Source organism: Thermothelomyces heterothallicus (assembly GCF_042370625.1).
Source record: "Thermothelomyces heterothallicus CBS 202.75 unplaced genomic scaffold P884_scaffold_20, whole genome shotgun sequence".
Taxonomy (NCBI): Eukaryota; Fungi; Ascomycota; class Sordariomycetes; order Sordariales; family Chaetomiaceae; genus Thermothelomyces; species Thermothelomyces heterothallicus.
Window position 1 is genome coordinate 364,590 of NW_027192581.1, and position 20,041 is coordinate 384,630.

At 57.2% G+C, this 20,041-nt stretch overlaps 7 protein-coding genes across 7 annotated transcripts; 4 read left to right on the forward strand and 3 right to left on the reverse strand.

Annotated features, from left to right (window-relative positions):
• Positions 1-1,382: 1,382 nt before the first annotated feature.
• P884DRAFT_286534 (uncharacterized protein) lies at positions 1,383-3,517 on the forward strand (the record flags this gene model as incomplete). Its single annotated transcript, XM_069443839.1, has 4 exons — positions 1,383-1,402; positions 1,458-1,792; positions 2,054-2,717; positions 3,448-3,517. 4 exons carry the CDS (start codon positions 1,383-1,385, stop codon positions 3,515-3,517), a joined length of 1,089 nt encoding a protein of 362 aa, XP_069295666.1.
• Positions 3,518-5,740: 2,223 nt separating this feature from the next.
• Positions 5,741-7,780, reverse strand: P884DRAFT_247598 (P-loop containing nucleoside triphosphate hydrolase protein; the record flags this gene model as incomplete). Its single annotated transcript, XM_069440510.1, has 4 exons — positions 5,741-6,312; positions 6,445-7,020; positions 7,136-7,337; positions 7,490-7,780. The coding sequence occupies 4 exons, from the start codon at positions 7,778-7,780 to the stop codon at positions 5,741-5,743; spliced, it is 1,641 nt and encodes a 546-aa protein (XP_069295667.1).
• Positions 7,781-8,029: 249 nt separating this feature from the next.
• On the reverse strand, positions 8,030-10,257 carry P884DRAFT_271458 (beta-lactamase/transpeptidase-like protein; the record flags this gene model as incomplete). Its single annotated transcript, XM_069442440.1, has 5 exons — positions 8,030-8,052; positions 8,118-8,136; positions 8,192-8,218; positions 8,525-10,160; positions 10,238-10,257. The coding sequence occupies 5 exons, from the start codon at positions 10,255-10,257 to the stop codon at positions 8,030-8,032; spliced, it is 1,725 nt and encodes a 574-aa protein (XP_069295668.1).
• Positions 10,258-11,451: 1,194 nt separating this feature from the next.
• On the forward strand, positions 11,452-12,651 carry P884DRAFT_279277 (uncharacterized protein; the record flags this gene model as incomplete). The annotated part of the gene is made up of 1 exon (XM_069443289.1): positions 11,452-12,651. The coding sequence occupies one exon, from the start codon at positions 11,452-11,454 to the stop codon at positions 12,649-12,651; it is 1,200 nt and encodes a 399-aa protein (XP_069295669.1).
• A 426-nt stretch (positions 12,652-13,077) lies between these two features.
• P884DRAFT_206109 (uncharacterized protein) lies at positions 13,078-14,234 on the reverse strand (the record flags this gene model as incomplete). The annotated part of the gene is made up of 4 exons (XM_069438698.1): positions 13,078-13,339; positions 13,424-13,514; positions 13,637-13,757; positions 13,899-14,234. The coding sequence occupies 4 exons, from the start codon at positions 14,232-14,234 to the stop codon at positions 13,078-13,080; spliced, it is 810 nt and encodes a 269-aa protein (XP_069295670.1).
• Positions 14,235-16,136: 1,902 nt separating this feature from the next.
• P884DRAFT_301565 (beta-lactamase/transpeptidase-like protein) lies at positions 16,137-17,941 on the forward strand (the record flags this gene model as incomplete). Its single annotated transcript, XM_069444867.1, has 2 exons — positions 16,137-16,189; positions 16,318-17,941. The coding sequence occupies 2 exons, from the start codon at positions 16,137-16,139 to the stop codon at positions 17,939-17,941; spliced, it is 1,677 nt and encodes a 558-aa protein (XP_069295671.1).
• A 708-nt stretch (positions 17,942-18,649) lies between these two features.
• Positions 18,650-19,789, forward strand: P884DRAFT_301566 (uncharacterized protein; the record flags this gene model as incomplete). The annotated part of the gene is made up of 1 exon (XM_069444868.1): positions 18,650-19,789. One exon carries the CDS (start codon positions 18,650-18,652, stop codon positions 19,787-19,789), a length of 1,140 nt encoding a protein of 379 aa, XP_069295672.1.
• Between the last annotated feature and the right edge of the window lie 252 nt (positions 19,790-20,041).

Consider the following 20,041-nt stretch of genomic DNA (forward strand, 5'->3'; position numbering starts at 1 on the left):
CGAGAGACCAGGTGATTGGTCGAAGGAGTACAGAAGGAGGCGCACCTTGCGAGCCTGTCTGTCTGCTGGATCGGCACTTCGGCGCTTCACAGTCACACGCGCGTGTATGTACTATTAGAGTTAGTACACCGGGTGACGCCATGTCCGGCGGCACAGAGACAAGCAACGCGGACCCCTTACACCTCCTCCAGGATAAATAATCCTAGTGCGATACATGCCCCACTTTTCTTCACTTTTTTACAAGCCACTTACACAATCATCACACCATGTCACTCTCCTAATAATTTTCTATACAAAGGTACTTACAGATAAAATCCCTAGGTTAGGAGCCGAGTTTAGCCAGTATTCGAGTATAGGAATCCAGGTCCTATAGTGGCTAGCTCGAAGCCTAGATTTGAGCCCTATTGAGAATGTATAGCACTGGATGAAGGATTAGCTTGAACATCGCTACGATGTTCAATCGCTATATCTTATAGGGCTTTGACTGGCTGTTCTGGAGGCGTGGGAGGCAGTACCCCCTAAGTGTCTTCAGTGCCTAGCACACTCAATGCCCTGACGGCTTACAAAGGTAATTAAAAACCAGGGGGGTAAGACTAGGTATTGATACTTTTATATTATAGAAATTTGTATTGGGTTGGTTGTATCTAGACTTCTTGGCCACTTTTCTGATTTGCGTTAGTTATGGGGCATGTATCGCACTAGGATTATTTATCCTGGAGGAGGTGTACCCCCCACCAGCCCCCGGCCCCCCGCTTGGACCTTCCCCAAGAAGGTGAATGTAATCCGTACACTACACTAACACTAGTGTACCAATTTGCAGGGACACGGTGTGTTCGTCGGAATCGCATCCGAACCGCAAAGCCCGTGGACGCCACCTTGGACGCCACCTTGGGTTTCATCGAACTTTGTCGCCCCGGTTATGGTTAATCGGCGATCCCCGGCAAAACAGAACCCGTCGAGACTTTGAGAGACCAGGAGCAGACGATCTGACCCTTGCCTTGTGGCGTCAGAGGCGCAGTGGCGTTTCCAATATCCGCCGATGCGACTGGCCCTATTATAGGGACTACGGAGTAACGTTAGTGCTCGTGTTATCGTGTTATCGTGTTATCGGTCACCTCTCTCCGTAATCCGTACATTCCAAATGCTTCTGTAGCCGGTCGGCCGTCTCCAGCGGCAGCGCCGCGGGGGCACGCCGTTAATCTCGCCGCTCCCTTCCTCGCGCTCCTGTAGTGTATGAGACTTTGGGCGATGGGCCGGGGGTTGAGATCCTCCCACTTTCCGCTGGGACCCCTTGCCCCCTTCTGGCTTGCGGATTCGAGGACAAGGTGGAGTACTGTCCGTGGCCCCCTGTCGCGCGCGATCCCGGAAACACACTAGCTGTAATGACGACGACGAGATACATGTACGTCCGTACATCATCGTTTCCCCCTTTGGCCATGGAATGGAGCATACTACAGTAGTACGTCGTTCAAGTCGGGCTACCGACTTCCAAAGAATCTCTCCGAAATCAGGGTCACTTCAACTTGCCCCATTCGAGCCCTCGATACCATCACCATGGCCGCCTCGCCGCCACGGTCCAGTGCTGTCGACGCAGAGCTTCCTTGCATGCCTCGTCGACAGTCGTGCGACCGTTGCCATGAGCAAAAAGTTCGCTGTGTCACCGTGGAGGCGGCTGGCTCCGAGGCTTCCGGGGATATTGCGGAGGAAGCTACCCAAAACCCAGGCGGACACTTCATCTCGTCGGTGCCATGTGCGCGATGCAGAAAGGCCGGCGCTGTTTGCATCTACAGCCGTATGTGTCAACATTCCCCCCTTGGCAATGAGCGTGAGACTTTTTTTTCACGCTAGCTGGGTGACCACTAACAGCAAGATGCAGCTCAGTTACGGTCCGGCCGCCCACGGCGTCGACAGGATTCGAGAGCGGCCCCGCCTCGGCGACGAGGGAGACGGGCCTCGAGAAGCCCCTCCTCTTCTTCCGCCGCTTCACCGGAATACGGCCGGCCGTCGCCGGCACCGCTTCCGCACCAGACATCCGCCCTCCCTGAATCTCCAGGCGGCATCCCCCTGAGTATCGCACATCACCCTTCTCAAGAGTTCGCCCAAGATCCCGGCGCGCGCGAGACGGCCTCTCTGCCTTGCTCTACCGTTGCCTCATCATGGCATCAGAACGTGCATCGCAACCCGGACACAGACACTCCGCCTCTCACAGAACAGTGGCATCGGCCATCATCATATCACACCAGTGGCGCTCCGACTACCCCGGCCGACACTTGCGGCTTGGCCGCCTTCGCGGCTGTTCCCGCGATCCCGTGCGCATCCGTCTTCCCACAACCTGCCAACGACATGATCCCGACCGCAGACCACGACTTTGTCGGCGGTTATTCGTGGAGCCTCCCTTCCTCTTCGGAATCTCTCCTCGAGGAACTGTCGCAGATCAACCTGCGCATCCACCTTGGCGGACGCTCCCTGCCCGAACCATCCACCACGACGGCGCCGTGGTCCTTGGCCGCAGTCAACGACGTCCTCGACGCCGCTTGCTCCCTGACCGACGCCGTGGACCGATTTACCGCCGGGAGGGCCATGTCCTCTCGGGAACCACAAGAAAGCGGCAGGAGAAGGAGCAGCGCGCTCGATGCCGCCTTCGATTCCTCGACCCGCCTGACGCTCCACGCGTGCCACCAGGCCCTCCTCGGCGTCTTCGACCATATCTCGGCCTGGTTGCTGCTCTATCTCGCCCAGTCGCCACAACAACGGACGCCGCCCGCAACGCCGCCGCATCTTCCCGCTTATTATCTCGCGACGTGCAACCAGCAGGCAGCGGTCATGGCAAATCTCATGGGCCATCTCCTAAACGAGCTAGACCGCACTTTTCTAGCCTCGTCGATGTTAATGAGCACCAAAGCTACGCCGGGCCCGCCGGTGGCGCTCGGCCGAGGCATGTCCAACCCCGGCGGGCCCTGGGAGCCTCCAGATCTGCATTCTGGGCATGCCGCCTGGCGGGGAGGAAACACGGCAGTGTTTTTTGCACTCTCTCACGATGTGGAGCATCGTGAGAGGCATGCAAGAGTCAGGGAACGACTCGGGCAGGCCAAGGAGTTGCTGGGCTTGAGGCAACGAAATGTACGTCTACGGCAATGAAACCGGCTATCAATAATTACACGGATGAGACTTTTTTTTTGGTCTTCTTTTGTTGTATGGCCTTATAGCCTACTATTCTGGTGTTGGTTCCCTAATTAACGGGAGGCGGTTCTCCGTTTCGGTTCCGTCATCTTTCCCCTATTAATTTATTATTTTGTTTGTTGTTCCATCAAATGCCGGATCCTGTCACCAGCAATAATTATTTATTACATCGCAGCAAATTCGGCATCCGTAAAAGATAAATTTTCCTATTAGATACCCTTCAGAAGATCAGGTAGTAATGAATAATAATTAGTAATTAATAATTAGCATTTCGCGCGGAATGCGACCCAGCACCAGCTCGGCGCAGTCACACACGATTGACGGCTCTAATATTTAGAGTACACAATATTAGAGAGACCTGTATGTAATTACCGCTGATTACGACTGAGGCAGGCCAATGGGACCCGATGCCCTACGAGCGTGTGTAATTATGCATGTAAGTCGAGGGCACGGGGTACCTAAGTAACAACCCACGTCGACGAGTCCTGTGTTGGCGGTTGTCCCTTCTGCTGGCGCGGCGCTGTCGAGGTTCAAATCCCCTCTCTCTCTCCCACCCCCCCTGGGGTTTCTTCCCCTTCACCGGCTTACCCCCCTGCCTCCCGATTGCAGAGGATTCGCCTCTTGTGATGAGCCCAACAAAGGAGTGAGGAAGTTGGCAACTGGCTCTGGAACAAGTAATAGTAGTTGATTTGAAATGGCATCAAGAACGGATCTGGAGTCGGAAATTTAGTCGAGGAAGCCGCCCTGTTCGGGGGTTAGATTGCATGTCATGGTTAAGGTAGGGACGTTCATCGGGGTCGCGATCTTGTGGGTCGTGAAGATGATGGGCCATACGACTCCCTAGATATGGATATTAAATCGACAAAGCTGCTTCTTGGTAGCTCCCATGGCACCTCCGCCCGCCCGCGCTGCTGGTGTAATTAGGAGGCACGGAATATATTACTTTTCCTCATCCCGTCCTTCATACATACGGAAGCAGGTTGTCCCATTCTTCCTCCTTCTCCGGCGGCTCGCCCTCCCCCCACTTGACCTCCCTCCATAGTTTGTGTGCCTCATCTCGATGGTGCTGGGCGGACTCGCGGTCGCCCATGTCGGCCAGCACGAGCGACAGCTTGAACAGGGACCGCGCGAGGCGGCTCTTGTAAAGCTTAGACGGTCGCTGCCTGAGAATTCGTATCGCTTCCACGAGTAGCTCCCTACAGGTGACGGACGAGTCAGTGTCTGTCGCGCAACGCAACAAGACATCTAATTAAGGGTTGGGAGGTGGAGGAGAGAAAGGGAAAAGGGGGGGGGGTTCTTCAACGCTCCAATTCAAGGATAGGGAACCCAAAATGCGTGTAATTACACGAAAGGTTACTACTCGGGGGTCCACACTCACCTTGCAGCCTCCAAGGAAGCCTCGTCACCTGCTTGGTGGCTACAGCTTGCGAGGAGGTGGAGCGTTGCCGCTGTGTCCTGGCTGTCGCCGAGGGCCTCGACACGCAGCTGGTAGGCCTCCTCGAGTAGGCGGCGAGCCTCGGCGAGGTTGGATTGGGCCAGGTTCAAGGCGCCGTAATTGTGGTAGGTGAGGGCAACGCGCAGGGTAGAGGTACCGGCGGTGCCGGTCTCGAGAGCCTTCTGGAAAAAGCTGGCGGCTTCTGCGAAGTCGCCGAGATGCGCGTGGATGTTGCCGAGGTTCTGATACGAGAGACACAGGAGATGCGACATGGGCACGTTTCGTTTCTGCAACTTCTCTTTCAGAGACAGCGACACCAAGATTTCGTCTCTGGCTCTGTCGTAGTCGCCGAGCTGGGCGTGCATGGCGCCCAGGTTGTTGTAGGCATTGGCTAGGTAGACCTGGTCGTAGGCGCCCTGGTTACCCCTGACGGCCGTCAGGTGCCCTTTGATGACGGCCATTGCGCGCTCAAAGTACTTGAGAGCCTCGTCTTGATTGCCAGAGTCGGCGAGCACCGCAGCGTGGATGGTATAGATTTCACACAGGAGGACCCTGTCCCCGGCGCACCTCTGACATATCAGTTGCGACTTGTTTACCAGCGCCTCGGCGTCGTCTAGCAGCCTCATGGACCATAGGTATATGCCACCATCAAGCAGCAGTTGCGCCAACACGGTCTCGTCTCTGCACAGGCGACTACTCCGGGACAGCGCGTCGCTCAGGGCGAGGATGTGGGGGATGTACCTGGCACATGCCTTGTTCTTGCCGTTTAGATCCTCTTCGTAAGGTACCTGTCGAGGGAACAGATGCCGCAGCTGGACAGTTACCCATCTCAGGCCCTGTGTGAGTTGTGCGTCGTCCAAGCGATCAAACAGACGCCGCTTCACCTCTCTGTGGATGCTGAACACCAACGCACCGTTGGTTCTCTTGCCGTAAATTAGAGAGTGACGGGACAGAGCACGCACGTTCTCGTCGTACCTAATTCGTTAGAGGTAAATAAAATTGATAATTTAACAGTCCTTAGGTCAGCCAAGCAATTCACATATCCCAACCGGCTTTCCGCCCCAGAAAGTTTAAAAAAAAGGTGGTGTTGAAAGAATAATTAATTACCAACAGAGCACTAATTACTTACTCGGGACTGTCAGCATGGAACAGTTGTCCCGGCGGTCCCGGTGACGACCCGCTCAGTATCTCGGCCCAGACGTTGTCTACATCCAGGAAGCAGAACACGCCGAGCGCCGTCAGCGCCTGCTGGCCGAGCTTGCCGAAAGAGAAGTCGAGGAAAGTGGCAAGCGTGCGGGAGTAGGAGAGCTGGGCGCCCTCGCTCCAATGTTCGACCCCCGTCGAGCTCTGAACCTCGCTGTACCGGGAAATAAAGTCCTCCGGTTCCGTGCCGATCGAGCAGATGTACGACCCGATCTGGCGAATGGCCAGGGGGAGACCGCCGGTCTCGTGCACGATCCGCTCGGCCGCCTCGCGAGAGATGGTCCGCTTCCACCGGGAAAAGATGCCTTGCAGCAGCTTCACGCCGTCGTCGGCATCTAGAGAGCCGAGGCTGATCCCGTGATTGATCGTGTCCTGTCCTATCCAGCTCGTATCTTGCGATGTCAGGAGTATGGATCCATTGCTGGACGGCGGCCAGAATCCCTCGAGCGACTGGGGCTCCTCGGCATTGTCAAAGATCAGCAACCACTTGTCGGCTAATAGCGAGCAGGTGCTTGCACGCAAGAGCGCAAGCACAACAAGCGCCGTGTTAGCACAGAGGTATATCAATAATTCATCCTCGCCTCGCCCCGGCCGGAGTAAGCCTGCCTGGTCTGGTCTGGACTTACCGGTTGTTTTGAGCCAGTCCATCACGTTCATGATGTTCTGGTCGGTGCCGAGGTCGTCGAAGCCTAGCACTCTCGCCATCTCGGAGAAGGCGCTCGTGATCTTGACCCTCACATCGCAAGTCACCCAGAAGCAGGCCTGGTAGCTGTCCTTGTGGAGGTGGGCGTACTCGAGCGCGATCTGGGTCTTGCCGATGCCGCCGAGCCCGCAGATGGCAACCGAGCGCTGGTGGGAGGCCGCTGCCGCTGCCGCTGCCTCGCCGTCCGGGGCCAGGTGGGAATGGATCTCGGCCAGGATAGACTCGCGCCCAATGAAGGACCGGCTGCGCGTCCACGGCACGGTGAACCGCTCGGTATGCACCCGGAGCATCTTGCTGGGCCCCTTGTCGGTCAGCGCGGCGAGGATGCCTTCCTGCTTTTGGACAAGCTCAGTGTGTCTGCGCTCTTCGGCCGCTGCCTTCTCAAGCTGCAGCGCATGGCCGGCCTCCTCGCCCACTCTGCGGAGGAGATAGTTGAGCTGCCGCAGCTCCTGTTCGAAGATGGGCCTGTCTAATATCCATCGGATTCTGGCGAGAATGCCTGTCGATAATTAGCAAGGTGGTCAGACGGCTAATTAGCCCGAGAAGAAAGACGTGATTAGTTATTAGATGATAATTTTAAGAGAAATGCAGAACCATGGGGAATCCGTAATTACCGGGCTTGGAGGCGCGACCAAACGTCTTGACACATCGAACCGCCAGCGAGTGGTGCAGTTCATAGACATCAAAGAGGGCGAGCCGTAGTGCCGAAATCTGCAGCGCTTGGGGCGGATAGGACTCGACGCGGGGGAGTCGCCGAAGGAGATCCTCGTAGAGATGGAGCACGTAGTCTAGATACTTTTGGTTGCCCGAAACCACCTTTTGAAGAATGCCTTGCAATCAGCCCGGAGTCTGGACCCTGCAACTGTCGCGCCATAATAACCTGATCACGTCCTCCAATTGTGGCACAGAGGAAACGTAGAAATACGGAAGTAATTAATTAGGCAAGATCGCTCTGGGAACCAACTAACCTCGACGACCAAACCAAAACTCCCCCACAGCGTTCCGGAGGGAATACAGAGTCCCTCGGCCAGCACGTCAGCGGCCCTGGCGACAGACTTTAGCAATCCGAGAACGTTGGTGAGCCGGTCCCAGTTGATGGTGTTGCGCAGCGACTCCCGGCTCGCTTTCAGCATCTGCAGGCTCTCAGAGAGAAGATTGGCCGAGTACAGTGCGTGCACTTTGGCATGCTCCTCCGCCGACAGCTCCCGACGGAGGCGCTTCTCACCGCGCAGCCAGTCGATTGTTTGCTTCTGGGTCATTATCGTTTTCCTCTCAAAACGGCACAGCGTGCGCGCCTCAGAATTAATTAATAGGAAGTGAGCTGCTAACAACCTGAACTACAACGAGCACTGCGTGTTTTCATTTTATTATGTTTTTTTTTCCTCTTCAGAAGACTTCATCGAATGACCGCCGCCTGGAGCCGCCAAGATTCTCCGGTCTCAAGATCGTTCCGGTGCGGTGCGAACGTCTTTGGAGAGGGTCTTTGAGTGGCAGGATTGGGACAACGGCTACAGCGGCATCCAATTCCGTTCTGGTTAGGTCAGAAGTGATCGCTGCCCAAAAGTGCACATGCACATGCCGAATTCTGCAACACACCCTCCTGCCAGAAGGACTCCTTATTATCAGGTAGGTAGGTACCTGATCTACTTGCATACATACAACATACCTACCAACCTTGTGACGGCTTGCACCGGATGCTGTGGGGAGCCGAAAGGCATGAATAATAACAGCAGCAAGGCTCCGAAACGGCGGGAGCTCGGGAAGGCACGATAACAGCAAGGCTCCGAAACGGTGAGAGCCCGAGGTGACACGAACTTTTAACTTTTGGGTTTTCTTCACACCTGCATACTAATTAACCATTTCGGGGACTGGGCCGATCGTTAAAGGACCTCAGCAGCGTGATTGATTCGGTTCAATGGGGGAGAAAACATCACGGGGATCTGATGAATTAATTATGGAAGTTATAAATAACTGCGAATTGAACTCGCTCGCTCGAACCTGACCGGTTTCACCAAGCTACCGAGCCCCGGCGCCGGACCCTCGCAGTCGCCGCCTTGGAGATCCCATTCCAGGGCGCACACCCGATCATCATGGCCTCGCTTGAACTCGAGCAGTACGTACGGGAGCGCCAGGTACAATTCCATGCCCTTGCGGGAGGCGTCGTCGCGGGACTCGGGGAGGAAGGTCCAGGTGTCGTAGTGGTAATGCCGCAGTTTGGCCGTCTGCCGCGGCAGCCCGTTGACCTGGAACCCTAGCAGCTCCGGATTATTATTCCCCCCAGATCTCGCTGCGGCAGCCGAGTCGGGCAGGAGGTACACCCTGATGGCGAGCTTGAACCCCTCATTCGTATAGGTTCCAACGTAGTCGGCCGGGTTCCTCATCCTCGTGCCGGGCACCCGGTTGGCTTCCCACTCGCGGACCAGCGCTGACCACCTGAGCCCTGCCCGGCGGGCGCTTTCTCTTGCGTACTGGTCCAGCGCGACGCGGGGCCGCATGTCGAAGAGCTCTTGGCAGAGAGCCTGGGCGATCAAGTCCGTCGGATCGCCGCGCGACTGCGCCGAGTTGGCCAGCACGACGATCGCGCTGTCGGTGGCCGGGAAGGTGTAGAATGCGGCGAGAAAGCCACCAAACTCGCCGTAATGGGCGAGGGCGAGGCGCGGAGGGCTATTCTTGCCTATCACAGGGGGGTCATCGTCCAGCAATTTGGAGTTAGGGCCGATGGATGAGAGCCAGCGGGAAGGGAGGGTGTGCCGGAACCAGCCCATCCCGTACGAGTTCTCGCCGAGCCCGTCCTCCATCACCAAGGGCCGGTGCGCACAGCGCGTGAAGGAGATGCCGGGCAGCATGGGGGTCTCGCCGCGCGCCTCGGCCTTCTCCGAATCCATGACCGCCTTTGCCCAGCGGAGCATGTCATTGACGGTGCTGCGCACAAACCCGGCGCCGGCCTGGACGCTGCCGTCGCGGCACTGCGGATCCCGGAGGGGCAGCACGGAGCCGTCGTCCAGAACCGAGTATCCGATCGCCACGTTCCCGTCGGCGGGGTACTCGGCTGCGCTGGTGCAGGTCCTCGTCAGTTCCAGCGGGGCCAGGATCTTCTCCTTCAGGACGGTGCCGGTGCTCTTGCCGCACACCTTGCGGATGACCTCGCCGGCAACGCCCATCATGCTGTTGTTGTAGAGGAAGCGGGACCGGAAGTCGTAGACCACGGGCAGCCGGGCAGAAACGGCAACCTGGTCGGCCCCGTCGCCGTAGAACTCGTCCCAGAAGCCCATGACGGCGTGGTCAATCGGGGCCAAGCCGGTGCCGTGGCTGCAGAGGTCTGCCAGCGTGGCGCGCTGGCCCACGATCTCGTCGGCCGGCGTCGCGAATTCGGGCAGGTAATTGGACACCGGAGTGTCCCAGGAGAGCACCCCTTCGTGGGCCAGGATTGCGCACGTGGCCGAGACGAAGGCCTTGGAGCATGAAGCAATTAGGTAAACCGTATCGCCATCTGCCTTCTTCCCCTCCTGCACGTTGGCATAGCCCTCGGAATGGCGAAAAATGACTTGGCCGTGATGCAGCACGCCGCACGAGATCGAGGGTGTGCCGAAGGCCTCTTTGATCCGGCTGATCTGCTCCTTGATCAGAGGAGATTCGAAGCTCCACATTGGAAATTAGCAACATTGTGCAAAGTGAGAGAGTGGCGGATTGGCCCATGGGCCATTGAAGAAACGTACTCTGGAATGTTTAGCTGCATGGTGATTCCTTGTTACCTGTACGGCGTGCCTTCTGAGGGATTGCCCGTTCTGTGGCTCAGCCTTTAGCTATTAATGCGCTTACCACTACGTGCTTGGCAGCTAATTGAATATTCTCAGCTTGACGTCGATGGAGGTGCACCCGATTGTGTTGGGGGAGGGAAGGGGGGAAGGAGCCAGGGAGAAGAGCAGAGGAGGGGTACCCGGTGAAACAACGCTACAGAGGGCTAGGAGCACGGAATAACGAATTCACTTTATCCGATTTAATTACCCTTAGTTTTTCGCTTGAAGGCATCCTGGAATGTCTTCTAGGTTGAGAAAATTAGGAACCAAGGATATTGATCGATGCGTGCTAGTAGTAATTCTGAGTTGAATCAAAGGCTCATAATCTCATGCTTGTTCCTTGGTGTTCGTGTTCTATTCCATAATTACTTCGTCCCTAACGTAACCTGTTTTTCTCCCGTCTCTAGGTATATTGGAATAATTTTCGTGGATCCTGATTTCATTTTTTGATAGTTGGGAGAAGGAAATGTGCGGCGTTAGGGTGCTGCGAGCTCAACCATGCACCGTTTTATGCCGTTTCGCAAACGGGCCAGGCCTGACATGGTATGCACTACCACAGCAGAACACGGCAACGTGGTCCAAACCAAGTTACACATGCGGTCAGCCACATTGTGCGAGATGTCGGGCCGTAGTACTGCAGCACTCCGTGCAACAGCGGACGTCGCCAAGCGGGATATAACCGGTCAAGAGCTGCAGAGGCACCATGGGCCCCAACCTATCTCGGAGTAATAATTATCTCAGCCCGCCTTGCTTTGGGCATCATCGTCCCATCTTAGGGGGAAGAGAGGGCGACTTTGGGGTCTCAGGCAGTTTGTTGCGCGGCATCTGCGGCTCTGCGTGGCCGCGTCGTAGAAAATCCAATTCTCCGAGAGAGGCACATTGGAATCATTATTATATCAACTTGAACTCATGACAATTTCGTCCAGACACTACGCTCTACGCTTAGCTTGTTCATTATCCCATTACGGCCAACGAGAGATATCTCGGCTTGTTTCTGGACCTGCACCTACATCACCTGCACGATCTATTGAACCTTGTGGCGTTTTAGTCTTGCCTGTATTGTGCGCCATTCATCTTTTTCTTTTTCTTTTTGTTTTCTTTTTCGGGAAAGAACGGCGCAACAACGCATTGTCATGGCTTCCACAGTCGCAACTCCGCTGGTCACCACGGTAGAGTTCTTGCCTCGAGCAGCTTACGAGCCTGCAAAGCCGGGCGAGGAGGACCCTTTCCGCCATTGGTCCGCTTCGAACTCGCACAACCACCATGACCTGCATCCGTGGGGTCCCGACGTCGTCGCTGGATCGCGCGAGTTTGACGCTCTGTACGCCGAGGCCAACAACCAGTACATGTACCACTTGTGGTACTCGGACGCTCTGGCGCCCTTCATGGCCACGCGCGTGCTCAGCATCGTGCCCATCAAGGACGACCTCCTAAACACGCTCCAGGAAGTCCTCAGGATTGTGCTCGAGTCGGGTGTCGCGGCCGCGCTCTCCTCGGCCCGGGGCCAGCTGCTGGTGGACTCGATGCAGCGCATCCTCGACTCGGCCACCGCCGGAAGTGAATCCGGCCCCATCTTCGTCCGCCTCGGCGCCACCTCGTTCAAGGACAGTTTTGACGTCCACGAACCCAGCACCAAGCCGGCTCCGCTCCAGCCGCGCGATGCCGACATGGTGGTCCGCCGCATGCTGACCAGCGGCCGCGTCGTCGGCCGCCTCCTGGCGCTCAGTGAGCGTGTGTGGCAGGCCGATCCGGGCGAGGCCTTTGTGATCCAGCAATGGTCCGAGGAGATCGACATGCGGCGCGAGGTCCGCGTCTTCTGCTACCGCGGCCGGGTCACGGCCGTCAGCCAGGACGCCTTCTGGAAGAAGCTGGGCTGGCGCGAGCAGTACTCGCACGGCTTCGCCCAGGCCATCCTCGACCTGTGGGACCGCGTCCGGGGTTTCCTCCCCTTCGACACGTGCACCATGGACCTTCTCATGACGCCGCCCAGCAACACTACGGGCTGGAAGGCCCGCATCATCGAGTTCAACGGCTTTGGTGCTCACCTCAACACGGGCAGCAGCCTGTTTCACTGGGTCAATGATGCTGACATCCTGCTGGGTGAGCGGCCCGGTCTCACCATCCGCTTCGTCGACGACTGGGAGGAGGACGGACCAACCGCGCAGGATGAGGTCGTGGCCGTCGCGGAACTGGCCGATGAGGCGCCCGACTGGCTCGAGCTGGAGAGGCAGCTGCAGGGCAAGTATTCCGACGCTCACAAGTCGGAGCAGCGCAAGGAGATGGAAACCGCCGCTAGGCTTCCCCTTCGTGGCCGCTGGTGCAGCGCTTTCTGAATCTGCTTCCCGCGTGTCAAAATCGAGATTGATGATAAGCAGCCGTGTATGGAATTATTTGTGTGCGCTCTCCCCCAAATCTGGGTGGGACTAAGAGAAATCAAACATTTCCTTGCTACACAGTTTCCTCTGTCTGTACTGTGCCACGGAGATCCAACTCCTGCTTCGTATGTGAGGTATTACTTGGCAGTTGACATCAATTAAGCAAAAACTAATTAAACATTCGAAACTTCGTTGTGACCATGGCATTGCTATTTCTTTCTGTAGCTGAACACCAAGGCCCGTACTTCAATGCTGCTTCTAGGAAGATGATGTGGTGGCGCGTTCTGCTGCTCAAAGGACGCATGGGCTGAATCTGATAATTGAAACCATGATAAGCCACAGCTGAGCCGGCACGACGGGGAAGAAGGGCGCAGTGGGCCGGTCTTATTCGGCCACTATTAATCGATACTCACATTGTGCCTTCACCGTCTCGTCTGAGTCAAAGTTTTTGATCAGGCAGACTTCTTCGGGCCTCTGGTTGCTGAGATAGTACCAGCTATAGCCGGGGCGATATTTCGCGAACATGGTGGATCCGACATAGTCGCGTCGGACGAGGTCGGTTTCGAGGAGGTCATCTCTGGTCATCGAGGCGCCGTCGCACAGGGCCAGCGGCCAGTTCTCGACGGTCTCGGTCGGCCGCCACAGGCTGATTTGCTTGCGCTCGTCTTGATTAGTACCTGGGACCTATGCGTTGCGGAGGGTCTCGCGAGAGATGGAGCACTCTAATTACTTGATGATTCTCAGTCTGCCCTCGAGAAGGGAGGACGCGCGGTCACCCTTCATCGTCTTGACTCGCTTAATAGCGCCGGTGGGGCTCTGATCTATTAAGGTTGGAAGACTCAGCACTGTCAGCATCATGAAACCCCGATTCCCTCATCGATGCCCACAGTTTTTTTAGCGCCTCCGAAGTTATGGTCCCTCTCGGAAGAGAGAGCCAACTCACCAACATGAGCCTGCTTGGCCGGCTGCAAAGGATCGGCCGGATCGTTCATGTTCGGCGGCCTAGGGGTCTGCGATGTATCTAGGGAAGGAGTAGCAGGTGTTCCCATTTGCCTTCGCCTCTCCTGAAGGTCAGCTACTAACTGCCGTCATCCGCACAGGAAGGGAAACAAGAATTTCTAGAGGAAAGAACAACAATAAAAAGAGAAAGAATGGGATAGAGATGAGGAATGAAAGACAACAAAGGAATAGATTCATCAGCTTACTCTCCAATCAAAGATTTCGACCTCGTCGGCGCCATCCACCAGTCGTTTGAGCAACGACTTGACTTCAGGCAAGTAACACTCCTCGACCTTGGACCGAGAGTCCCAGTCCGAGAACGAGGTTGGGGCGGTTGCATGGCAGAATCCATTGTCGTCAAGGGTGAAGGGCCGGTCGGCGAGCCGAATGTCCTGGATGGCCTCCTCCACTGCCTCAAACTCCAGATTGGAGGGCGCAATATCTCCAAGGTTAGGCAGATGAGATAGGATCTGGTATGGCTTTTCCCGGCGATAAATGGGGAGGTCTTTGACATAGAGCAGCTTTGCATGGATCGTGGTCATGATGGTCAATATCGGCAACTTGGAGCAGAGCCTTTAGACTTGACTGCTGCAAGATTTCGGAGGGCGTTCGTGTGCTGTTCGTCATGTTGACGGCTCGGAGAGGTGGCTCTTTCCGAAACTTGAACGCTTGGGCGTGACCATCCCTCCCCCCATGCATCATTTAGGTTTATTTCGGCAGGCGCGGATCGAGAGATCACACCTATGTCAATAATTGGTCGTTGCTCCGTGCATGTGTATATTACTCGGAATACCCCTCTTTCCTTCCTTATTTATCAGGCTCAGCCTTCTGGCAGTATTAATATCCGAAGTTTTGGGACTTACAAACGGAAGTGGAGGAAAGAGGGGAGAGGGGGCGTGGGAGCCAGCGGGAACTTTGACAAAGAGGAAAAAAAGTAGACCATCTCAAGCTCGACACAAATTGGACCCGAGTACTAGTAGTCCAAGGTAAGTAGGCCACAACCTACGTGGGGGTGACAGGCTTGGAATTGATCCCAGTATGACTTGTGTCCTCGAACCAATAATTACAGAAACGTGAAACCTCTGCTTCCCCTCGTTATCCCACCAGATTCGAAAACAGCCACTTGCGCAAATTTTCGCGCTTTGGCCCCCCCCCCCCCCCCATGGTCACATCCGACGGTCATTGCACACTCCTCGCCTCTACACCTGGGGCCGACTTGCTTGTGAAAAGAAGGTCCTTTGGCGTCTCTTAGCCCGCAACAGTGGGAGCGCCGCAGCTGTTGCAAGACGAGCTTCCGCACACGGAGCACCCGCCGTTGTTGAGCTGGTTCGACCGCGAGTAGTCGGCAACAAAGTCTTCAGCGCCTGTCATGGCTTCGGTGTCTCGATGGCTGCTCAGCAGCTCTTTCCAGGGCTGGGCGCGCGGGTCCTCTTGGGCGGCCTGCTCTGCCTTGGAGGCCCAGGGCGCGGTCGAGTCGTTGTCCGCGGGCATGGTTTTGACCGAATGGTTAATTATGACCGCTGTCGTGGGGATCTATGTCGGTGTCGACAAAGACTAAGGAGGTTATAGGAGGGTGCCGGTCAAGCAGAGCACAATCTTGGGAAGAAAGAAGAGATGGGTTAATATGTTGGCTTTGCGCCTGGTGGGAATGGAGGGCGTTTAACGCGCTTTGGCGAACTCGCTGTCCATGACCCCGCCCCATCAACGAGACCTGTTGACGTGAGGTTGAGGCTCGTTGTAATAACCAAAGTGCTCTTGATCTCTCATTTGATAAATGCCGAGTGTGTAAAGCCGGAGTGGTGTGCACCGCCCCCCTCTTTTCTCCCCCCACTGCTCTCGTCTCGGCCAACCGCAAACAATGTCGGGCATCCCCATGCCGCATCGAGGGGTTGTCAGATGGTGTGTTCATCCCCGCCAGTCGCCCAAGAAATGGCCGACGAGCAAGCCATCTCGGGCACTTCGTTACAACCGCGTCACAGGTCATATCGCGTAGCCTTGTCGGTGCGTGGGTGAAGATGTTCCGGATTGGAGGGGTGCGACTGTTTGCATGTAAGTACTAGTACGGATTAATCCGTACATGCATGCAGTAAAGTGTTTGCCAAGCGAGATTACAGTGTCACAAAATAACCGGGTCAAGGCCTCTCTCCCCAGAAGGCTGCGAAACGGCGTGCTGCAGATAGCTCAGCTCCTCTTGCCCTCTAATGAGGAGACACGTTTCGCATGTCATTTCTGACGCAATCCGCAGTGTCTTATTGGTCGCGATGTGGGATTGCTTGTAACGGTGGAAGAGCACTTCGATTCACAATTCCGAGATCCGAGATGGATGCCAGTAGATATGTACATACTTCGAAGGCCGGTCACCGGCTCACTAATTATCGAGCGAAGACGCTATCTCAACACCTGCGCGCGAACCCGAACCCGCGTGTAGGCACGTCGTATTGGCGATGGGGTCGTTCCTAAGCCAGCCGAGCGGGCGTCATGCCCAAAAGACCGATAGGTACCTGACATACTCGCTCATCCTCCGCTTTTGCCATCGACTCGACTTATTGTAACCTGTTTCATCTTGCAACGGCTCGGTGGCACCAGACGGCCTTTTTTTTGCTGACTCGGTCCCCGTCGGTCCAGGGACATCTTAGCCAAGCTCCCCCGATCGCGACGCGTCATTGACAGAATTCTCTCCATCACGGGCGCCCCCTCGGTGAGCGTTCGGGTCATCCGCGGCGGCAAGACGCTTTACACGGCCCATCATGGCTTTCGGGACGTTGAGCGGAGGCTAGCGCCCGACAACGACACCCTACACAACATAAACTCCATGTCCAAGGCCTTCATCTCGGCATTGGCCGCCATCATCGCCGACACGGGTGCTCTCAATCTCACGGACCCTGTCGCGACGCACCTGCCGGACTTCTCGTTCAAGGACAAAGGTCTCGCCCATCAACTCACCATTCTCGACCTCCTCTCTCACCGTTCCGGCCTTAACAATCCCGATGCAATATGGCTCGGCTCTCGCAACTCTCTGCTGCTTACGAAGGAGGATGCATGGAGGATGCTCCCGACATTAGAGCAGGTCGCGCCCACCCGTTCCTCCTTCCTCTACAACAACTGGGCTTACATGCTGGTCGGCGGCATCCTCGAAGAGGTTACCGGCCGGAGACTGCCCGACCTCTTGCGCAGCTACATCTTTGAACCCTTGGGCATGACAAGAACGGGGACCGCCTGGAACCCGGCCGACTGCAACACGGCCAAGTCGTACTCGGTGCTCAGCAACCTCTCCCTGGTCGAGATTCCACCGCCGCAGCTCGGCGCTGGCACCGCGATGGAGGCGCCGGGCGGCATCAAATCCACCATTTCCGACCTCTCCCGCTTCTATACCTCTTTCCTCTCGGCCGTTATGGACGATTTTCGCCAGCCGAGAGGCGGCGGCGGCAAATCGCCCCTCACTCGGCCATCCATCTTCCGGAGCTGTGGCGAGCTCGTCACCCACCACTCCACCATTCCGCCCGCCTCCCTGCGAGAACAGGGCTACGGGCTGGGATGGGCGCGGGCGCAGCTACCAGGTCCGATGGGTCGCATCGGCCTCAACCCGGCCATTGCCGACCCTCCAGACGTCGGCAAGGGCGCCCCGTCAACCCTCGTCTTGTACCACAACGGCAGCATGCCCGGAAGCACAACCTGCGTCTGCCTAGTTCCCAGCGAAGACGTCGTGATCCTCGTGCTGCAGAACTCGATCACGGCCGTCGACACCGCCGATATCGTCTGCCAGCTCGTTCTAGAGCTGCTCCTCAACCCGACGCAGCCCATCGACTTCGAGTCGCAGGCCCGCGCGCTCACCCGGGAAGCCGTTGCCCGCCAGGGCCGAGTCGGAGCAGAACTCCTCGCGCGGAGGGAACTGGGCACGACGCCGAGCAAGCCTCTACGGGCGTACGCGGGCGTGTACCGGAACTACGTGCACACCTTCTCCATCGAGATACGCGCAAGGGGCGACAGGCTCTGCATGCGGCTGCAGGGGCTGGCGTCGGAGGAGTTCTGGTTGTCGCACTACGAGCACGACACGTTCTGCTGGTGGATGCCGCACGACGAGATCATGCGCCGCGGACGCTACACAGACTACGGCCCGGAGCACTATCTGATCTCCTTCTCCCTGACTACCGGCGGTAAAGTCGGCGCTCTCCACTGGGCGTGGGACCCAGCTCGCCTGGACAGACCGGAAGTGTTTACAAAGGAGACTTTCGTATTGCAGAAGGAGTAATAATTAATGCCTATTTATTCCTCAGCCTCGCTCAAAATGAGCCGCTTGAGAGGCCACGTGTCGGTTTTTTTTTTTTTTTTTTTTTTGGTCCGTCTGTGATTTCTTGAAGGGACCTGAGCCCAACTTCATACGTACGGCTTCAACGCGTGATGTTCAGCGCCATGTGGCTTTTGTTGGGGGCATCGGAAGGGGGGAAGGGGGGGAGCGTGTCTTGAACTGGCAGCTACGGTCGACGCTTAGCCAACTGGGAAGCTTTTCAACAAGACATGGTTGGTTCCCTTTTCTGTCGGCCACAGCATGACTCCGCTCTGTCCCGAGTCTGCCACTCAAAGGGTCCCCTTAAGCGACTGGCCACGCTCTGGGTGGGTAGCACGAGCTTCCACAGCCGCACAGCATTCGGGATTGAGTAAGAACAGTCACTTGTCAAATCTGGACACGTGCAGAGCCTCATTCCCATGGATCTACCACATTGTTGTATCTCGATTTCATCGGTTTCATCAGGGCGTCGATGGGAATGAGTCGGCCGCGCGTAGTCTTACTTCACCTGCCTTTCCCAGCACCTGAACCTCCCTACAAGACCCCCTGTTTTAAACACACATATACCCCCCGGGGACAAGAAGAGAGAGGAAAGAGACAGAGAGAGAGTTTGACCCCCACTGTCTAAGACGCGCAGTTTTCTTTTTTTTCGTCACCTTCTTTTTTCTTGCAATGAACCCGGCACAGTCAACTCCCACTAGCAGCGCCACCACCACCACCTCCTCCTCCTCCTCCACCAACGCCGCTACCATTATTGCCGCCTCATCCGAATCCACGTGCGGGTTTGAGGGAAACAGCGACATATACGGCCTCGGCATTCGCGTGGGCATCTACCTTCAGTGGCTGGCCGCCATCGCCGCGGAGATGGCCAGCCCGGCCGAGGTCGACGCCGCCCAGGCCGCTGCCGCCAGCTACCAGCTTGCCATGCTCTCAGGCCTCATCCTGGTCACGCAGGACCCCACGATCGGCGTGTTCGCCGTCGAGGCCTTCCTCGTGCTGCTCTTTTGCTTCGCCGGGGTGTGGGTCGGCTCGGTGCCGGCCGCCGCGCGGAACTCGGGGCTGTTCAGCGGGCGGCGGTGGTGGTCGTTGTCGTCGGGCGGCCACGAGGAGGATCCGCCCGGAGGAGGAGGACGCTGGAGTGGTAGTGGGGGCGCCTTGACGGGCCCGATAACGACGACGACGACGACGATGACGACGACGACCACCACCACCACCTCCACCACCACCACCACCAGCAGCGGCGGCGCCGGCTTGTTCCAGCAGCTGCTGGGGTGTGTCGCATGCGCCTACGGCACCTGGACGCTCTTTGCCAGGCTGCGCCTCCTGCCGCGGACGGCGTGCGACGAGGTGGCCTTCTTCTTCGCGCCCGTCCGCCTGTTTGGCCGGTTCCACGACATGTTCAAGGCTTTCTTCGTCATCAGCCTGGCCGCGTCGACGCTGCTGCTGGCCGCCGAGCTCGTCCGGCGCGGCGCCGCCCTCGCCGCGGCGCTGCGCAACTGGCCCGCCGCGATGATCGAGCTGTCGTCGCCGGCGCCCGGCAACAACGACGACCCCGCCGCCGCCGCTGCTGCCGACCCGGGAGCCGGCAGGACGACGGTGCTCCTGCGCCACGCCCTCGGCCGCGTCGCCGCCTGGGCCCTCTTCATCGCCGCGGTCGAACTGACGCTCAGGTGGAATGCCGTCCGGGGCGTCTACGAATGCAGGACCTTTGGGCAGCTCTTCCCCCTCGTCCTGAGCGCGTCCAACCTGGTGGGCGTCTGCAGGCGAGTGGCCAAGGCCGTCCTGGCGCGAAAGGTTTCTTTCAAACTCTGATATTAGGCCTGGGTCATGACAGGAACCAGGGCCCCGAGGGGGGGCAGAGCGATCTGAGCTGCTGGGATCGATGACATAGAGCCGAGATAATGAGGGGATGAACACCACTGCACACTCCTTAACACCGGGAAGCATGATCAATCTTCGTAATGAGGGTAACATGACACGTTCGTTTGTACAGGTTGGCCTCTCTACGGCACTGACGAGTTTACGAAAGTCTCAAGTCATGACTGGAAAAGGGAGAATGATGGT